This window comes from Musca autumnalis, unplaced genomic scaffold (assembly GCF_047663935.1).
Source record: "Musca autumnalis isolate F117 unplaced genomic scaffold, ASM4766393v1 scaffold_5, whole genome shotgun sequence".
Taxonomy (NCBI): domain Eukaryota; kingdom Metazoa; phylum Arthropoda; class Insecta; order Diptera; family Muscidae; genus Musca; species Musca autumnalis.
The window spans coordinates 52,309,914-52,331,697 of record NW_027412088.1 but is presented as its reverse complement, the minus strand read 5'-3'; the positions used below and the strand labels follow the sequence as shown (position 1 = coordinate 52,331,697).

General features: G+C 37.6%; 1 protein-coding gene across 5 annotated transcripts in view; it reads left to right on the top strand.

Annotated features, from left to right (window-relative positions):
• Positions 1 to 333: 333 nt before the first annotated feature.
• Positions 334 to 21,784, top strand: part of LOC141405195 (uncharacterized) — a 37,244-nt gene continuing 15,793 nt past the window's right edge. The window contains exons 1-3 of one of the 5 annotated variants that reach the window (XM_073989272.1): positions 360 to 506; positions 564 to 818; positions 964 to 1,229. In XM_073989272.1, the coding sequence (XP_073845373.1) occupies positions 1,143 to 1,229 (87 nt within the window). In that variant the 5' untranslated portion in view covers positions 360 to 506; positions 564 to 818; positions 964 to 1,142. Of the gene's footprint in view, positions 507 to 541; positions 819 to 963; positions 1,230 to 21,784 lie in introns of those variants that run through there. The other 4 variants (XM_073989273.1, XM_073989276.1, XM_073989271.1 and 1 more) reach the window with 4 other exon arrangements.

Below are 21,784 nucleotides of genomic sequence, written 5' to 3'. Positions count from 1 at the left end.
TCCATGATGTACATTAAATAATTTTAACATTCTAAATGGTATTAATAAATTAAATGATTAGTCATGAAATTTTACATTTCATACATTTCGTACATTTTCATTCCCTCCATCACAACTATTTTTTGCAACACCGCTAAAAAAATGGTGATGCATGCATCAAAAGTCGCAGCGTGTGTACAAGGCCTAAATTATTGTGTGTATAATTATATACTAATACTATGTTTACATTTACGAAATCCACTCGATTTCAACTGTCAATTCCATTGCTCAAATGTCAAATGAAATCCAATCGATTTCAGATGAGTTTTCATTTGACGTATACAGAAAGGAATTGACAGATGAAATCTAGTAGATTTCGTAAATGTAAACATATTCTAACTGCAAGTTACATCAAATTGAAGTATTCAAGTATTTATGTTTAATATCACTCCGGGAAAAACAAAAATTCGTCGGCGCTGGCATTGTGCTCGTTCGCTTTATTATTTTCACCTGTTTCGTTTGTGTTGGTAAATTTTTGTTTATTTGGCTTTAACAACTTTTTATTACTTTTATTTATTTTATAGTGTCTACAGCGCTTCTTCAATCTCGCGTCTCGGCTATAAACACACGTAGACAAAAAAGAAAACATAAAAATACATTTTTGCTGACGTTTCGTTTTTAACAAATTATTTCTTGTTTTGTGTTTTTTATTAAATAAATTGTGTTGTTTATTTATATATTATCAATCAAAGCTAACAAATTATTGTTACCAAGAAATCCCAAAATGTTAAATTGCAAATTGCTCAAAATGCTAAAACACCATTGAAAAGTTGGCTCTAGTAAAATTCAAAATCCTTTTGCCACCATTACTAATCTATATATTTCCTTTAATTAACCAAATGTGATTGAAATAAAGTTGCAAATTACAAACGTTATATGGTGGATGAATAATCTTTCTCTTTTTATTTGTTTTCTTGTATTCAGATAGCCCAAAATCGAAAAAGTGAAAGTTTTGCATAAATATTTATTATATTGGTGGTCAATGTGAAGTTCATTAGGTCACTGAATTATAGAATCGTTGCTAAATCAAGGGCTTACGACTTTTACTACGTTGCTGTTGTTGTTGTGATCTACCGGCTAGTCAACCTTGAAACTATTGTAAAATGTTGGCCAATTCCGGTTATGTTATGACGCTAGCGAATAGCATTATTGGTGTGGGGATATTAGCTATGCCGTTTTGTTTTCAAAAGGTATGTATGAATGTGTGTATGTTTTGTTTACATAAATTATAATAAATAGGTATTCTTTAATTATTTAGTTATGTTGTCAAATTCATATCAATTTTATTTTAAACAAGCATAGCAAATGCCGTTATCTCCTCCTTTATCTCTAACAATGTGGAAAAATCACAAAAATACTTGTGAAATTTCGAGAAATGGTTATTATTCTTTCTAACGCAATAACAGCCGTAATAGAAGTATGTCTACATTTATGAAATCAGTGGAATTCAATTCTCAATTCCACCGCCAAATAAAATCCACTGAATTTCAGATGAGGTTTTATTATTGAAATTCACATGGGTAAATGCAAAAACTTTGTTGTCTTGGTTGTCCTATAATCATAAGAAAAAATCACGACTTCAAAGATCTATAAATTTATTGCGGAAATGTATTCTTCCCGAGATATAGACCCCGCCACAAATGACCGCACTTGTCTCGTTAGCAACATCTGACAGAAAACAACTAGGATATAGGAGAAAACTTGCCATGTAGCCATGTAAAAGAACATTTTGTTGTTGTTGTTAAGGTTGTTCCAGGCTTAAGTTGAATGTTTTCATTAAGCTCGGATCGAGACCCATATTTCGGAAATTTTGCACTCTCCAAATAAATAGAAATTGGTTTCCCATATCTCGGAAAGTGTGGACTTCAGAAATAAATGTTGTTATAATTGTGATTTGGGTGACGAGATCTAGCTGTGAAAAAAGTTTGGTCCCAATTCGAGCTTGCTCTGCTATGGGTTTCGACCCAGAAATAAAGAATATTCTCCAAGAATATTTCTCCAATAAATCATTTGATGAAAAACTATATGTATTGCAATTTGATGAATTATATGTAATGCTTGACAATGAATCACGCAATGCAAATGTCTTCTTGTTGGACAACCTTCATAAGTATGACACTGTTGATGATGACTGTTCAGTTATCACCAACACCTTTAAACTTGAACCTATTGAAGTAGATGATATTGGAGCAAAAGTGGTACATATTGTATGTATGATGCTCAAGATTAAGGAACCTTATTCTAGGTATATTGAAGTTCGTGATCACCATAACCTATACGTTATTGATATAATCCATTGCTTTTTATATTGATTCGTGCAAAACAAAACGAAAATAATGATAATAATGATATTTATACCAATATAGAATTTGTAAAGCGAGGAGTAGGATTCGACACCACTTATAAGCGTTTTTATACCCTCAGCCTTTAGGCTAAAGAGGGTATTTACACTTTGATACGACCAAAAATGTGCCACATCGAAATAATGGCTTTAGACCCCAAGTATGTTTGTACGATATCCGTTTCTGACAATTTTGAGTAGATCTAGCAATGTCCGTCCGTCTGTCTGTCTGGCAGGCTGGTGCGCACGATAACGAACGGATCAATCGATTTGGTTCAAATTTTGGGTATCGAAATATGTTGTTCAGATTCGAAGATGGGCCATATAGGTCCACTCCTTCAGGTACCTTCCCCACAAAGGGTCAAAAATTGTCGCAAAACTTGTGCGCACGATAACTCTTGTAGGGAATAACCGATTTGGTCCATACTTTGCACATCGTGTAATTTCTACCAAACTTAGATGAGGTTCCAATATGGACTCAATCGGTCCACTCCTTCGGGTACCTCCCTCACAAAATTTCGGAAAAGTTCAGTTTAAGACCTGGTCTCGAATCGCTTTGATTTTTGTTTACGCAAGTTGTATTCGCTGTCCTCTATACGACGCTGTAAGTTTCATTAGGGGCAAGTCCATACTTCCTGAGAAAATAGCCTGAAAGTTACAAAAGAAACCCCTATGACACCGTGTGTAGTGGTTGGAGCGCAAGATAACTCTTGAACGGATCTTCCGAATCGGTCCAAAATTTGGCTTTCGTAATATTTTGTCCAAACTTAGCTCAAGTTCAAAGATGGATTATATCGGTCCACTCCTTCCGGTACCTCCCCCACAAAAGTTCGAAAATGTTCGTAAAATTTGTGCGTACGATAACTCTTGAAGGGAGTGACCGATTTGGTCCATACTTTACACATTCTCATAATATCTACCAGATATAGATCAGGTTCGAATATGGACTATATTTGTCCACTCCATCCCGTACCTCCCACACAAAATTTTGGATAAGTTCACTTTAAGACCTGCTATTAAATCACTTTTTTGTTGAAGCAACTTACATTTCGCTGCCTCAATTACGATGGTAAAAGTTGTTTCAGGGGCAAGTCCATACTTCTTGAGAAAACAGCCCGAAGGGTGTAAAAACCGCCTATTGGACACACATGGTCTATGTCGGTCCATTCCTTTAAGTACCTTTTCCGCAAAATTTTTGAACTTTAATCCTAATCAACATTTTTGTCGGTTCATACGACCAAAATTTTGAAACCCCCTAAATATATAAGTTTTTTGTGAAAAAAGTGTTTTAATTTGCACAGGCTGAGGGTATATCTCTGTCGGCAAAGCCGACTGATACTTTTTTACTTGTTTTATCAATAGTTTATCACTATAAACATAATACAAAGACATAAATACAACAAGATAAGACATTTTTTTTGCTATCATTCTTCATTGAATGGCTTTTGAATTTAACATAATGTTATATCACGATATGGTGATATAACATTTTTTTCTTTTATACATTTTTACGTATTTAACCGAATTTACCGATCCAATTGACATAGAATTATTCTTGAATAGATCCTTGAATTCATAAATTTCGTTTCTGATACCATTACATGAAATGTTCCTCCTTGGTTGCGATTTTGAATTAACTGCAACCTGTTAAGGGTAATGTTTCTATACAAAGTTTCGTAAACATTTTTTTGTTGCATGCATTTTGTCTAGTCTTAGTTGTATTTATGTCTTTGTTGAATTTAACATAATAGCTGTGTCTTTTTACGTGATAATTAGTAATAATTATTACTAATGTTGCAAATTTTGACAGTTGTATAAAGGAAAAGTTGCTAGAAAAAATGTTTCAGCAACATTTAGTAAGTAAAAAGACACACCTAATGTTATATCACGATATGGTGATATAACATTTTTTTCTTTTATACATTTTTAAGTATTTAACCGAATTTACCGATCCAATTGACATAGAATTATTCTTGAATAGATCCTTGAATTCATAAATTTCGTTTCTGATACCATTACATGAAATGTTCCTCCTTGGTTGCGATTTTGAATTAACTGCAACCTGTTAAGGGTAATGTTTCTATACAAAGTTTCGTAAACATTTTTTTGTTGCATGCATTTTGTCATGTCTTAGTTGTATTTATGTCTTTGCATAATATGTTAGACATAATTACAAAGTTTTTATGAGAATTTCATAAATGTATTAGAATATCGCACATCAGGTTGTAGAATACAGTTCGATGTGACGTTAGTTGAGACCTAAAACATTTCTCATATCTCGGCGAGGTGGTATCAAATGAGTACTCCCCTTCCAGGATTAGTAGAGAGTGCCTCCTTGTCGGACAAATGACATATCCTGGCCACCATTTCATCGGTGGGCATGAGTGAAAAGTTCCTACATCTTCTATAGGGTTGTAACATCACCTTGACTAATCCGAGGTGGTGTGCTTGTTCTTTTTCTTTATGTGCGTGAAGATAAAATCGATTTTAACTAGCGGAGACAAAAACCATAACTACCACCACCATATTTAGCCAAGACACATTCTCTTACGTATAACAGATTTAGAACAGTTGTATAACAGTTCTAAAAACGATTTTGACAAAATATAAAATCGATTTTGACAAAATCGTTTTTGAAGAATATGTGTTTTAGACCTTTTTCAGGATCTAAAAAGATATGAGCACACGGAAAATTGACAAAATTGAAAAAAAAACGGAAAGTTAAAATAAAAGATTCTGTAGGACTTTTTATCGAAAACCTTCATACATGTGGGTGGACCTATTGAGGGCCCTCCTGGCGAAATTTATGCCGCGTACCTACAGATGGCGAGTACAGCTAATTAGGCCATTGGGTCGACTATAAGAAAATACAAATTTGATTACAGGTTGATTGTATAAATTTTGAAATATCGACATTTTATGAAAAACCTTCATATATGTGGGTGGACCTATTGAGGGCCCCCCTAGGCGAAATTTATGCCGCGTACCTACAGACTGCGAGTGCAGCTAATTAGGCCATTGGGTCGACTATAAGAAAATACAAATTTGATTACAGGTTGATTGTATAAATTTTGAAATATCGACATTTTATGAAAAACCTTCATATATGTGGGTGGACCTATTGAGGGCCCCCCTAGGCGAAATTTATGCCGCGTACCTACAGACTGCGAGTGCAGCTAATTAGGCCATTGGGTCGACCATAAGAAAATACAAATTTGATTACAGGTTGATTGTATAAATTTTGAAATATCGACATTTTATGAAAAACCTTCATATATGTGGGTGGACCTATTGAGGGCCCCCTAGGCGAAATTTATGCCGCGTACCTACAGACTGCGAGTGCAGCTAATTAGGCCATTGGGTCGACTATAAGAAAATACAAATTTGATTACAGGTTGATTGTATAAATTTTGAAATATCGACATTTTATGAAAAACCTTCATATATGTGGGTGGACCTATTGAGGGCCCCCCTAGGCGAAATTTATGCCGCGTACCTACAGACTGCGAGTGCAGCTAATTAGGCCATTGGGTCGACTATAAGAAAATACAAATTTGATTACAGGTTGATTGTATAAATTTTGAAATATCGACATTTTATGAAAAACCTTCATATATTTGGGTGGACCTATAAAGGGCCCCCCTAGGCGAAATTTATGCCGCGTACCTACAGATTGCGAGTGCAGCTAATTAGGCCATTGGGTCCACTATAAGAAAATAATAATTTGATTACAGGTTGATTGTATAAATTTTGAAATATCGACATTTTATGAAAAACCTTCATACATGTGGGTGGACCTATAAATGGCCCCCCTAGGCGAAATTTATGCGGCGTACCTACAGATTGCGAGTACAGCTAATTAGGCCATTGGGTCCACTATAAGAAACTAATAATTTGATTACAGGTTGATTGTATAAATTTTGAAATATCGACATTTTATGAAAAACCTTCATATATGTGGGTGGACTTATTGAGGGCCCCCTAGGCGAAATTTATGCCGCGTACCTACAGATTGCGAGTGCAGCTAATTAGGCCATTGGGTCCACTATAAGAAACTAATAATTTGATTACAGGTTGATTGTATAAATTTTGAAATATCGACATTTTATGAAAAACCTTCATATATTTGGGTGGACCTATAAAGGGCCCCCCTAGGCGAAATTTATGCCGCGTACCTACAGACTGCGAGTACAGCTAATTAGGCCATTGGGTCGACTATAAGAAAATACAAATTTGATTACAGGTTGATTGTATAAATTTTGAAATATCGACATTTTATGAAAAACCTTCATATATGTGGGTGGACCTATTGAGGGCCCCCCTAGGCGAAATTTATGCCGCGTACCTACAGACTGCGAGTGCAGCTAATTAGGCCATTGGGTCGACTATAAGAAAATACAAATTTGATTACAGGTTGATTGTATAAATTTTGAAATATCGACATTTTATGAAAAAACTTCATATATTGGGTGGACCATTAAAGGGCCCCCCTAGGCGAAATTTATGCCGCGTACCTACAGACTGCGAGTGCAGCTAATTAGGCCATTGGGTCGACTATAAGAAAATACAAATTTGATTACAGGTTGATTGTATAAATTTTGAAATATCGACATTTTATGAAAAACCTTCATATATGTGGGTGGACCTATTGAGGGCCCCCCTAGGCGAAATTTATGCCGCGTACCTACAGACTGCGAGTGCAGCTAATTAGGCCATTGGGTCGACTATAAGAAAATACAAATTTGATTACAGGTTGATTGTATAAATTTTGAAATATCGACATTTTATGAAAAACCTTCATATATGTGGGTGGACATATTGAGGGCCCCCCTAGGCGAAATTTATGCCGCGTACCTACAGACTGCGAGTGCAGCTAATTAGGCCATTGGGTCGACTATAAGAAAATACAAATTTGATTACAGGTTGATTGTATAAATTTTGAAATATCGACATTTTATGAAAAAAACTTCATATATTGGGTGGACCATTAAAGGGCCCCCCTAGGCGAAATTTATGCCGCGTACCTACAGACTGCGAGTGCAGCTAATTAGGCCATTGGGTCGACTATAAGAAAATACAAATTTGATTACAGGTTGATTGTATAAATTTTGAAATATCGACATTTTATGAAAAACCTTCATATATGTGGGTGGACCTATTGAGGGCCCCCTAGGCGAAATTTATGCCGCGTACCTACAGATTGCGAGTGCAGCTAATTAGGCCATTGGGTCCACTATAAGAAACTAATAATTTGATTACAGGTTGATTGTATAAATTTTGAAATATCGACATTTTATGAAAAACCTTCATATATTTGGGTGGACCTATAAAGGGCCCCCCTAGGCGAAATTTATGCCGCGTACCTACAGACTGCGAGTACAGCTAATTAGGCCATTGGGTCGACTATAAGAAAATACAAATTTGATTACAGGTTGATTGTATAAATTTTGAAATATCGACATTTTATGAAAAACCTTCATATATTTGGGTGGACCTATAAAGGGCCCCCCTAGGCGAAATTTATGACGCGTACCTACAGACTGCGAGTGCAGCTAATTAGGCCATTGGGTCGACTATAAGAAAATACAAATTTGATTACAGGTTGATTGTATAAATTTTGAAATATCGACATTTTATGAAAAACCTTCATATATTTGGGTGGACCTATAAAGGGCCCCCCCTAGGCGAAATTTATGCCGCGTACCTACAGACTGCGAGTGCAGCTAATTAGGCCATTGGGTCCACTATAAGAAACTAATAATTTGATTACAGGTTGATTGTATAAATTTTGAAATATCGACATTTTATGAAAAACCTTCATATATTTGGGTGGACCTATTGAGGGCCCCCCTAGGCGAAATTTATGCCGCGTACCTACAGACTGCGAGTGCAGCTAATTAGGCCATTGGGTCGACTATAAGAAAATACAAATTTGATTACAGGTTGATTGTATAAATTTTGAAATATCGACATTTTATGAAAAACCTTCATATATTTGGGTGGACCTATAAAGGGCCCCCCTAGGCGAAATTTATGCCGCGTACCTACAGATTGCGAGTGCAGCTAATTAGGCCATTGGGTCCACTATAAGAAAATAATAATTTGATTACAGGTTGATTGTATAAATTTTGAAATATCGACATTTTATGAAAAACCTTCATACATGTGGGTGGACCTATAAATGGCCCCCCTAGGCGAAATTTATGCGGCGTACCTACAGATTGCGAGTACAGCTAATTAGGCCATTGGGTCCACTATAAGAAACTAATAATTTGATTACAGGTTGATTGTATAAATTTTGAAATATCGACATTTTATGAAAAACCTTCATATATGTGGGTGGACTTATTGAGGGCCCCCTAGGCGAAATTTATGCCGCGTACCTACAGATTGCGAGTGCAGCTAATTAGGCCATTGGGTCCACTATAAGAAACTAATAATTTGATTTTTCATAAAATGTCGATATTTCAAAATTTATACAATCAACCTGTAATCAAATTATTATTTTCTTATAGTGGACCCAATGGCCTAATTAGCTGTACTCGCAATCTGTAGGTACGCGGCATAAATTTCGCCTAGGGGGGCCCTTTATAGGTTCACCCAAATATATGAAGGTTTTTCATAAAATGTCGATATTTCAAAATTTATACAATCAACCTGTAATCAAATTATTAGTTTCTTATAGTGGACCCAATGGCCTAATTAGCTGCACTCGCAATATGTAGGTACGCGGCATAAATTTCGCCTAGGGGGGCCTTTATAGGTCCACCCAAATATATGAAGGTTTTTCATAAAATGTCGATATTTCAAAATTTATACAATCAACCTGTAATCAAATTATTATTTTCTTATAGTGGACCCAATGGCCTAATTAGCTGTACTCGCAATCTGTAGGTACGCGGCATAAATTTCGCCTAGGGGGGCCCTTTATAGGTCCACCCACATATATGAAGGTTTTTCATAAAATGTCGATATTTCAAAATTTATACAATCAACCTGTAATCAAATTATTAGTTTCTTATAGTGGACCCAATGGCCTAATTAGCTGCACTCGCAATCTGTAGGTACGCGGCATAAATTTCGCCTAGGGGGCCCTCAATAAGTCCACCCACATATATGAAGGTTTTTCATAAAATGTCGATATTTCAAAATTTATACAATCAACCTGTAATCAAATTATTAGTTTCTTATAGTGGACCCAATGGCCTAATTAGCTGTACTCGCAATCTGTAGGTACGCCGCATAAATTTCGCCTAGGGGGGCCATTTATAGGTCCACCCACATGTATGAAGGTTTTTCATAAAATGTCGATATTTCAAAATTTATACAATCAACCTGTAATCAAATTATTATTTTCTTATAGTGGACCCAATGGCCTAATTAGCTGCACTCGCAATCTGTAGGTACGCGGCATAAATTTCGCCTAGGGGGGCCCTTTATAGGTCCACCCAAATATATGAAGGTTTTTCATAAAATGTCGATATTTCAAAATTTATACAATCAACCTGTAATCAAATTTGTATTTTCTTATAGTCGACCCAATGGCCTAATTAGCTGCACTCGCAGTCTGTAGGTACGCGGCATAAATTTCGCCTAGGGGGGCCCTCAATAGGTCCACCCAAATATATGAAGGTTTTTCATAAAATGTCGATATTTCAAAATTTATACAATCAACCTGTAATCAAATTATTAGTTTCTTATAGTGGACCCAATGGCCTAATTAGCTGCACTCGCAATCTGTAGGTACGCGGCATAAATTTCGCCTAGGGGGCCCTCAATAAGTCCACCCACATATATGAAGGTTTTTCATAAAATGTCGATATTTCAAAATTTATACAATCAACCTGTAATCAAATTTGTATTTTCTTATAGTCGACCCAATGGCCTAATTAGCTGTACTCGCAATCTGTAGGTACGCCGCATAAATTTCGCCTAGGGGGGCCCTCAATAGGTCCACCCACATGTATGAAGGTTTTTCATAAAATGTCGATATTTCAAAATTTATACAATCAACCTGTAATCAAATTATTATTTTCTTATAGTGGACCCAATGGCCTAATTAGCTGCACTCGCAATCTGTAGGTACGCGGCATAAATTTCGCCTAGGGGGGCCCTTTATAGGTCCACCCAAATATATGAAGGTTTTTCATAAAATGTCGATATTTCAAAATTTATACAATCAACCTGTAATCAAATTTGTATTTTCTTATAGTCGACCCAATGGCCTAATTAGCTGCACTCGCAGTCTGTAGGTACGCGGCATAAATTTCGCCTAGGGGGCCCTCAATAGGTCCACCCACATATATGAAGGTTTTTCATAAAATGTCGATATTTCAAAATTTATACAATCAACCTGTAATCAAATTATTATTTTCTTATAGTGGACCCAATGGCCTAATTAGCTGCACTCGCAATCTGTAGGTACGCGGCATAAATTTCGCCTAGGGGGGCCCTTTATAGGTCCACCCAAATATATGAAGGTTTTTCATAAAATGTCGATATTTCAAAATTTATACAATCAACCTGTAATCAAATTTGTATTTTCTTATAGTCGACCCAATGGCCTAATTAGCTGCACTCGCAGTCTGTAGGTACGCGGCATAAATTTCGCCTAGGGGGGCCCTCAATAGGTCCACCCACATATATGAAGGTTTTTCATAAAATGTCGATATTTCAAAATTTATACAATCAACCTGTAATCAAATTTGTATTTTCTTATAGTCGACCCAATGGCCTAATTAGCTGCACTCGCAGTCTGTAGGTACGCGTCATAAATTTCGCCTAGGGGGGCCCTTTATAGGTCCACCCAAATATATGAAGGTTTTTCATAAAATGTCGATATTTCAAAATTTATACAATCAACCTGTAATCAAATTTGTATTTTCTTATAGTCGACCCAATGGCCTAATTAGCTGCACTCGCAGTCTGTAGGTACGCGGCATAAATTTCGCCTAGGGGGGCCCTCAATAGGTCCACCCACATATATGAAGGTTTTTCATAAAATGTCGATATTTCAAAATTTATACAATCAACCTGTAATCAAATTTGTATTTTCTTATAGTCGACCCAATGGCCTAATTAGCTGCACTCGCAGTCTGTAGGTACGCGGCATAAATTTCGCCTAGGGGGGCCCTCAATAGGTCCACCCACATATATGAAGGTTTTTCATAAAATGTCGATATTTCAAAATTTATACAATCAACCTGTAATCAAATTTGTATTTTCTTATAGTCGACCCAATGGCCTAATTAGCTGCACTCGCAGTCTGTAGGTACGCGTCATAAATTTCGCCTAGGGGGGCCCTTTATAGGTCCACCCAAATATATGAAGGTTTTTCATAAAATGTCGATATTTCAAAATTTATACAATCAACCTGTAATCAAATTTGTATTTTCTTATAGTCGACCCAATGGCCTAATTAGCTGTACTCGCAGTCTGTAGGTACGCGGCATAAATTTCGCCTAGGGGGGCCCTTTATAGGTCCACCCAAATATATGAAGGTTTTTCATAAAATGTCGATATTTCAAAATTTATACAATCAACCTGTAATCAAATTATTAGTTTCTTATAGTGGACCCAATGGCCTAATTAGCTGCACTCGCAATCTGTAGGTACGCGGCATAAATTTCGCCTAGGGGGCCCTCAATAAGTCCACCCACATATATGAAGGTTTTTCATAAAATGTCGATATTTCAAAATTTATACAATCAACCTGTAATCAAATTATTAGTTTCTTATAGTGGACCCAATGGCCTAATTAGCTGTACTCGCAATCTGTAGGTACGCCGCATAAATTTCGCCTAGGGGGGCCATTTATAGGTCCACCCACATGTATGAAGGTTTTTCATAAAATGTCGATATTTCAAAATTTATACAATCAACCTGTAATCAAATTATTATTTTCTTATAGTGGACCCAATGGCCTAATTAGCTGCACTCGCAATCTGTAGGTACGCGGCATAAATTTCGCCTAGGGGGGCCCTTTATAGGTCCACCCAAATATATGAAGGTTTTTCATAAAATGTCGATATTTCAAAATTTATACAATCAACCTGTAATCAAATTTGTATTTTCTTATAGTCGACCCAATGGCCTAATTAGCTGCACTCGCAGTCTGTAGGTACGCGGCATAAATTTCGCCTAGGGGGGCCCTCAATAGGTCCACCCACATATATGAAGGTTTTTCATAAAATGTCGATATTTCAAAATTTATACAATCAACCTGTAATCAAATTTGTATTTTCTTATAGTCGACCCAATGGCCTAATTAGCTGCACTCGCAGTCTGTAGGTACGCGGCATAAATTTCGCCTAGGGGGGCCCTCAATAGGTCCACCCACATATATGAAGGTTTTTCATAAAATGTCGATATTTCAAAATTTATACAATCAACCTGTAATCAAATTTGTATTTTCTTATAGTCGACCCAATGGCCTAATTAGCTGCACTCGCAGTCTGTAGGTACGCGGCATAAATTTCGCCTAGGGGGCCCTCAATAGGTCCACCCACATATATGAAGGTTTTTCATAAAATGTCGATATTTCAAAATTTATACAATCAACCTGTAATCAAATTTGTATTTTCTTATAGTCGACCCAATGGCCTAATTAGCTGCACTCGCAGTCTGTAGGTACGCGGCATAAATTTCGCCTAGGGGGGCCCTCAATAGGTCCACCCACATATATGAAGGTTTTTCATAAAATGTCGATATTTCAAAATTTATACAATCAACCTGTAATCAAATTTGTATTTTCTTATAGTCGACCCAATGGCCTAATTAGCTGCACTCGCAGTCTGTAGGTACGCGGCATAAATTTCGCCTAGGGGGGCCCTCAATAGGTCCACCCACATATATGAAGGTTTTTCATAAAATGTCGATATTTCAAAATTTATACAATCAACCTGTAATCAAATTTGTATTTTCTTATAGTCGACCCAATGGCCTAATTAGCTGCACTCGCAGTCTGTAGGTACGCGTCATAAATTTCGCCTAGGGGGGCCCTTTATAGGTCCACCCAAATATATGAAGGTTTTTCATAAAATGTCGATATTTCAAAATTTATACAATCAACCTGTAATCAAATTTGTATTTTCTTATAGTCGACCCAATGGCCTAATTAGCTGCACTCGCAGTCTGTAGGTACGCGGCATAAATTTCGCCTAGGGGGGCCCTTTATAGGTCCACCCAAATATATGAAGGTTTTTCATAAAATGTCGATATTTCAAAATTTATACAATCAACCTGTAATCAAATTTGTATTTTCTTATAGTCGACCCAATGGCCTAATTAGCTGTACTCGCCATCTGTAGGTACGCGGCATAAATTTCGCCAGGAGGGCCCTCAATAGGTCCACCCACATGTATGAAGGTTTTCAATAAAAAGTCCTACAGAATCTTTTATTTTAACTTTCCGTTTTTTTTTCAATTTTGTCAATTTTCCGTGTGCTCATATCTTTTTAGATCCTGAAAAAGGTCTAAAACACATATTCTTCAAAAACGATTTTGTCAAAATCGATTTTATATTTTGTCAAAATCGTTTTTAGAACTGTTATACAACTGTTCTAAATCTGTTATACGTAAGAGAATGTGTCTTGGCTAAATATGGTGGTGGTAGTTATGGTTTTTGTCTCCGCTAGTTAAAATCGATTTTATCTTCACGCACATTTTTTCTTTGGCAATTTGTCGTTTACACTGAAACTGACAAAGGGAGGACATTTTCACAAAAAATCTTTTGTTTCAAAGATGTACCAAGACAGTTTACTAAGGATAATATTGCAAATTCCATCTGCAACGCTAAAGCTTCCATAGCGATGGACTCGAACGGAATACCAATGGCAACACTGAAGCTGCTGATTGAGCTTGAGGATCTTACAAAAGTCTTCAACATATCGATTGTCATCGAAGTTTGCAAAAAGGTATTGCGTTCCCTCTACTCAACCAAAACATGCAAGCCAACAAAGCTGAAATTGTATATGTCGATTTCACTATTCCTTCTTCCTAGTATCAGACACAATTATGCAGTTGCCCATCATCGGCATGGGTTCAGCTAGCCGTACAGGGAAGAACAACACAGCACCCGAATTAAGTTAGGTTATAAGATGAGCAGCTGACATTGATTGTTGTTGTAACGGTGTTTTTTATTATGTTTGTATTTTCGTTCCTCTGTTCAATCTGGATCTGGGTCTATCTCCAGTTCCAGAAAAATCGCTGCTTCTATGGGTTGTAGCCACAGATCCACTGGAGTTAGATGGGTAGGTTTGGCGGGGCAGTTGAAAAGGTGTTCTGTGTCGTGCGGAGGGCCCATGCCGCATTCTGTGCAGATGTCTTGCACGGCGCGATCGATTTCCGCCCAATAAGAATTTTGGCGACTGCAATATCCCGAGCGTAGTTGATCCAAAACTACTCTAGTTTATCGTGGCAGCTGACGCTCCTCAGTTGCGATAGATGGGAGATGTACTCCGAGTACTTTATTCACACTATAATTGCTTAAGGCCTTGGTAACTGCGTCCGTGTGAATGCTATTCAAACCTACTTGATATGCTTGTTGATCTAGGGTTTCTCTCATGTATCCTTGGACCTCTTCCTCTAGAGCATGGATATCCTTCCTGATCTGCCTGAATGTGTCGGGCCTACGCATAAGATGGCGATTGGGATGGCTCACAAGGTAACATCCAAGCAGGTACTGCAACGAAAGCATCTCATTGTGTTGCTTTACTGGAAGAATCTTTGCCTCCTCATGTATATGGTCCACTGAAGATTTGAGGCACCCTGTTGTTGTTCTCAGGGCGGCATTCTGGCAAGTTTGAATCTTTTTCCAATTCGTATCACATAATCTCGGGGAACAGACTGTACCCGCATAGCTTACCACAGACCGACCTATGTGGTCAACAAGGTTTCTTTATCTGCACCAAAAGTGCTGCCGGCTAGGGACTTGAGGACCTTGTTCCTACTTTTCAGCTTGTCGCAGATAGCTGTGGCGTGTGCGCACGATGTGAATGTAGTATCGAATGTGACAGGCTTAAGCGAGATAGGTCTGTATTGGACAGACTGGTGCAATAGGAAAGCTAATCCCCCACCTCCACTTCTTGTGCGATCTTTCCTTAGCACTTTGTATCCATCACAATGCTCTAAGCTGTGGTTGTCGTTCGTTCAGCTTGGTTTCTTGCTTCTTCCGACTCATGAAATCCACTATTTCCTCGATCTTACCTCGGAGTCCATTGCAATTAAATTCCAAAAAGGATGCATTCTCTGGGATTGGGACAACAACGGCTGGTGTTAAAGGCTGCGTGTGCGGTTGTTGTCGAGGGGACTGCAGGGGAGTTTCGTAGTCAGACGACGAGGTAGTTTCGTAATCGGACGACGACTCACTGGGACTGTGTTCACGCAGCATGCAGCAACATAGTCCCTGTCGTAGTCCCTCACGTGGACAAGTCCAGAGCAACCCCTTAGATGCACCCACTCCTGACATCTATTGCATTTCACTGAAGGTTGGATGTGGGTGAAGATGCGGATGTGACAAACTGAGCACAGATATATTGGTCCTGGGTTTTCCTCCGTCCCGGCACGGACAAAAAGAATTCGGAGCAGGCATTCCGGGATATGCTGCTCGCAACACAGAAAACCGAAACAAATACAAACATATGTACACTGATGTGGCAGCCGCTGTTGATTGTTGTCAGCAACTACACTCGTAGACTCAGCGGTCCATTGTGTTCAGCCTGAAAATAGATAAACAGGAGCAGGAACTTACGCAGGGTTTTTCCAAGGGGGCCCGGAAGTGGTTAATAGGCCCACAGGGTCTATGGAGGAGAAATAAGAGAGATATACCAACCATCCCATGCACACCAAACAACCTATGTCTTTTATTTAACTAACAGTCTACGACACAGGCAGAGAAGATGCTCGATTGTTTCAGTCTTTTCTACGTTGTTGTCCTCCCACTTACTTGTCATAGAACTTATGCCCCGAAGTGACCAATAATGACCCCTACAGTGATTCTGATTTAGGTAGTGAGAGAAGGGACGCAGTTGAACGCCCTGAGATTGCCGGCCAGCTTGACTTCATTACCAAATCGTTGCGGGTTTCTCTGCATAGAGCATAACTGAGTTTGTTGAGAAATAAACAAAGGTCAATGGATTGGAACCTCGTCTTGCCAGTTTATCACATAAATCACTCAACTTAACGTACACTTCGGTTCATCTGAATAGAACCGACCATTTTTGCCTACAAATACCGTTATATCTAACGATAGGAGAGAAATTGGAAAATATATTTTTGTGGACATGTAGAGTATATTGTAGCCGATATTTTCAATACCTAACATGTTTCACATATGCGTTACAACGGTACTTTTTACTCTCTTTATGAAAAAATATAAAAATATTGGCATGTTAGAATGGTTCACCAGGATAGAACCAATGTGTGTGAAAATAAATTGGAATTTAAATTGGAAAATTTAATTTTAGCAAAGGCGCACACCAATAACAGGGTGATTATGAGATGACATTTTAAATTTAAATTGGACAAATTTAATCACAAATTCCAATATAAGGTGACATTTTAAATTGAAATTGGACAAATTTAATCACAAATTCCAATATAAGGTGAAATATTAAATTAAAATTGGACAAATTTAATTACAAATTCTAATACGCAAATTTGCTGATGTGCATACTGCTGGAACCACTGTTCAAAAACGGTGATGGGTGCGCCGGCGGAATAATTTTTTTTGTAATCAACATCGAAAATGCCTACAGGCCATGAATGTCGGATTTTTCTATATCTGTTCAGAGGCTGGTAAACAATTATTTGATATATCCCCAAGAGAAAATTTGATGAAGTTTATATATTGTTTGGCCCACTATTCAAAAACGGTGCCTCGTGCGTCGATGAAATAATTTTTGTCGGAATCAGCATCGAAAATACCCCTAGGCCATGTATTTTGGGAAGATCAATGCTTATTAAAATCTTGGAAAAAAATTTATTTGTATGTACACCCAATGAACCTCTCGAAGTGCATTTACTGTTGGGCCCACTGTTCTGAAACGGTGGCTCGTGCGTCCGCGGGATAATTTTTATTGGAATCAGCATCGAAAATACCTCTAGGCCATGTATTTTGGGAAGATCAAAGTGATGGAAATATCCCAAATAGTTCTCGCTGTCCCAAAGGTTATTGAAAGAGGATCGAATTAGTTTAACTTCTTAGCTTACAATTCACTTTATTTCAGTTGGATAAATTACAAGTGAATGAGAGACTACAATAATCAGTGTTATCAACATTATAAACATGTTAATGTTTTGCATACAACATATGACCAGTGATGATCACTTGCAATCAATTTACTACATTCGTAGTCACTCATTTACCATGATATACAATAATAAACAAAAAGCGTACCAATATTCATGTTGTTATAAATCATTAAGTGTAACAAACAAATCTTACAATTCCGACACTCCTCCTCAACATGTATATTGTACATAAGAAATGATATTATTCTAAATTCAAAAGCTTCATAAAATACATATGTTTTTCTTTCGCCAAATTTTTTGTAAAAATGTCTGCAATCATATTTCCGGTTGGGCAGTATTCTAATTTAATTTCCTTTGCCTTGATCAATTCTCGGATGTGGTGATATTTGATATCTATGTGTTTTGTTCGGTTGTGATAAACGGGGTTAGTAGCCAATTTCAAAGCACCTTGATTATCCACTTGCAGCTCGACACTATCATCTTTCCAGAAACCAAGCTCTTTCAACAATCGTTTGAGATACACCGCTTCTTTTGATGCATTTGATACAGAAATGTATTCAGCCTCAGTACTACTCAAAGCTGTCGTTGATTGTTTTTTCGATTCCCACGAAATGACACAATCACCAAGATAAAACACAAATCCAGAGTAAGATTTTCGATCTGTGGAACAGCCTCCCCAATCTGCATCAGCGTACCCCTTAATATTTCCATTTCCGTATCGAAACTTTAATTTAACGTTCTGCGTTCCTTTCAGGTACCTTAGAATCTGCTTTGCTGCCTTAAAATGTTCTACGTGAGGTTCTGAATTCCTTTGAGAGAGCTTTGAAACAGAATGAAGAATATCTGGTCGCGATGTAACAGCCAGGTATATTAGGGCACCTATGAGCGATTGGTATACTGTTTCATTTACCCTTTCACAATTTTCGTTACATGCTGTTTGAAAACCAGGCGACAGCGGCAATGATGCTGGCTTACAGTCTATCATTCCATGCTCCTCTAGTAGTTCTTTAATATAAGTGGCTTGACTAATTTCAATTTCACAGGTTTTTCCTTTACGGCTTACTTCAATTCCCAAAAAATGTTCCAATAGTCCTTTATCAGTTATTTCAAATTCTTTTCCAATCAGTGATTTAATTCTTACAATTTCATTTTCCTCTTTACAAGCAATTATCAGGTCGTCAACATATACAGCAATAAGAATCAGCGTGTCGTTCCGAGTCATCATATACAAACATTGTTCATTTTCGCATCTTTTGAATCCAATATGGCACAAATAATCATTTAATTTCGAATTCCACTCTCTACCGGCTTGCTTTAAACCGTATAAAGATTTTTGTAGTTTCAGCACTTTACCGGGATTGTTCTTATCGATGAACCCTTCTGGTTGTCGCATATATATTTCATCGGTTAGTTCAGCGTTAAGATATGCAGTTACTACGTCAACTTGATGTAGATGCATCTTATATTGAACAGCTAACGCTAGCAGCAATCTAATCGTGGCATACCTTACGACAGGTGAAAACGTTTCTTTATAGTTGACCATATACTTTTGGCTGCAACCTTTAGCAACGAGTCTTGCTTTATGACGAAGTACTTCTCCTTTCTGATTTCTCTTTAACGCATATACCCACTTGCATTTAATGGCTTTATGACCAGCTGGGAGATCTTGTATAATCCATGTTCTCTTTTCCTTCAACGACTTCATCTCCTTCTCCATTGCTTCTTTCCATTTAAGACTTGACTTGCTGGATAATGCCTCTTCATAATTTTGCGGTACATTTTCCTCCACCACATTATTCAGCGAGTTTGGTGGTACTCTTCTTGGACGACCAGGTCTACCGCTTCTTACAACTCGTGGCCTTCCAGGACCGCGTCTAGGAGTACTAACTTCTGACGATTGCTCCTCCTCACTTGGCGTAAATCCACGAAATTCTTCAGTATCATTCAAACTATCACTATCTGAAGGGCTATTCTCAATTTCATTATCCGCACCGTTATCATTTTCTTCCTGTTGCACGTCTTCGTCGGCATCTTCGTCTACACTAATTTCTTCTGGATTACCATTCTCGACATGTTTTGGGTTATGACAATTCTCAAAACAAATAAAGTCCTTGTCTTCCTTATTAAATCCACCACCAGGCATTATATTTTCATTGAATATGACGTCACGCCGTTCGATAACTTTTTGGGCACTACTATCATACAATCTGTACGCCTTTGCAACTAAAGAGTATCCCACCATAATCAAACTAGAGCCTTTTTCTTCAAATTTGCCTTTTCTCCTTTTATTTAATGCCACAGCCTGAGAACCAAACACTTTAAGATGGTTAACTTTGGGTTTTTGACCACTCCAAACCTCATATGGTGTTTTTCCATCCAAAATTTTTGTCGGACAACGATTTCTTAAATACACTGCCGTTGCTACAGCTTCAGCCCACAAATTTTTATCCAAACCCGAGTCGATTAGTAAACACCTAGCCATTTCAACTATCGTACGATTTGCACGTTCTGCTATGCCGTTTTGTTGGGGCGTATAAGGGACAGTTAGTTGGTGTATGATTCCATTTTCTTCCAAATACTTGTTAAATTCACCACTAACATATTCCCCACCGTTATCGCTTCTCAGTATTTTTATAACTTTGCCCGTTTGGCGTTCCACCATGCTCTTAAAGGTTTTGAATTTATCGAACACCTCACTTTTCTTTTTCATAAAATAGACAAAAATGCGTCGAGATTTATCATCTATAAATGTGACAAAATATTTGGAACTACCGAGAGATTCCACCTCGATGGGTCCGCACACGTCTGAATGAATCAAGTCTAACACATCCATAGATTTATCCTCTTCGTGTCTTGGAAAAGATGCAGCATGAATCTTTCCAACCATGCATGTCTTACAGGGCTCAGCAACAATCGACTGACTCAATTTCATACCACTCACCATATCTTTATCAAAGAGGTCTTTTAACCCTTGGTAATTGAGATGACCAAATCTTCGGTGCCATAGTTTGTCATCACCATTTGCAGTGCATAATTTTTGTTGGACATCGTTAGCTTCAAATACAAATAAATTATCCTCTTTCTTGGCTTTCAGCACGAGTTTACCTTCGTCGGTTACTACCGCTCCGTTGTTATCAAATTTTACTTTACAGCCATTTTCAATTAATTTGCAAATCGATACAAAATTACCATTTAACTCCGGAGAGTATAAAACATCCTTAAACCTGATCTCAAATCCATTTACATAAACCGTCACAATTCCTCGTCCTTTTGCCGTGATCGATTTTCTGTCAGCCAACATAATTTTTTCTTCGCATTCTTCAAAAGTCGTAAAAAATGAGCGATTCGAACTCATATGGCACGTGGCTCCACTGTCAATTATCCACTTGGCGCTTGGCACATTTCCAACGGTTTCAACCATTGCCACCATAGAATATGATTTGTGATCTCCATTTCTTGATCTGCATTTGTTTGCATAATGTCCCCTCTTACCGCACGAAAAAACACTTGCCATCGTTTTCTTTTCTGTATTTTGCTTTCTTACCATTGTCTCTTTTAGTCTTGCCTGTCATTACTCCAAACGCTTGTTGACTCGGTGTAACTTCATCACCCTTCCTTTGATTCCTTCGCTCGTACTCTTCCAAAAGTTTCACCTTTAATGCAGACAACTCTGGCAATTTGTCTCTTGTTTCGATTGCGACGACGAAGTTTTCGTATTCCTTCTCCAAACTTGAAAGTAAAACAATTACCAGCAGCTCCTCTTGAATTTCAATGCCAACATCCATCAGCTTTTCAGTAATTTCGGTAAAATCATACAAATAGTCGGCCATGTTTTTGTATTCCTTCATGTTCAGGTTCAGCAACTTCTTGTACAGTGTCACCTTTTGTAGGGGTCCCTTTGGCTTATAGACATCCCTCAGCTTATCCCAAGCTTCTTTGGAGGATTTACTGTTTTTAACATAGTTGAGTTGAGACGACTTAAGGCTCAATGTAATTGTGGCCAAAGCTTTTTCGTCGTCAATTTCCCATTCCAGTATCTTTTCTGCTGTCCAGTTTGGATCCTTCACACATTGACCATTAACATATTTCCAATAACCGCTATGGATCAGCACACTCTTCATATGGACGCTCCAAGACTCATAATTTTTCTCGT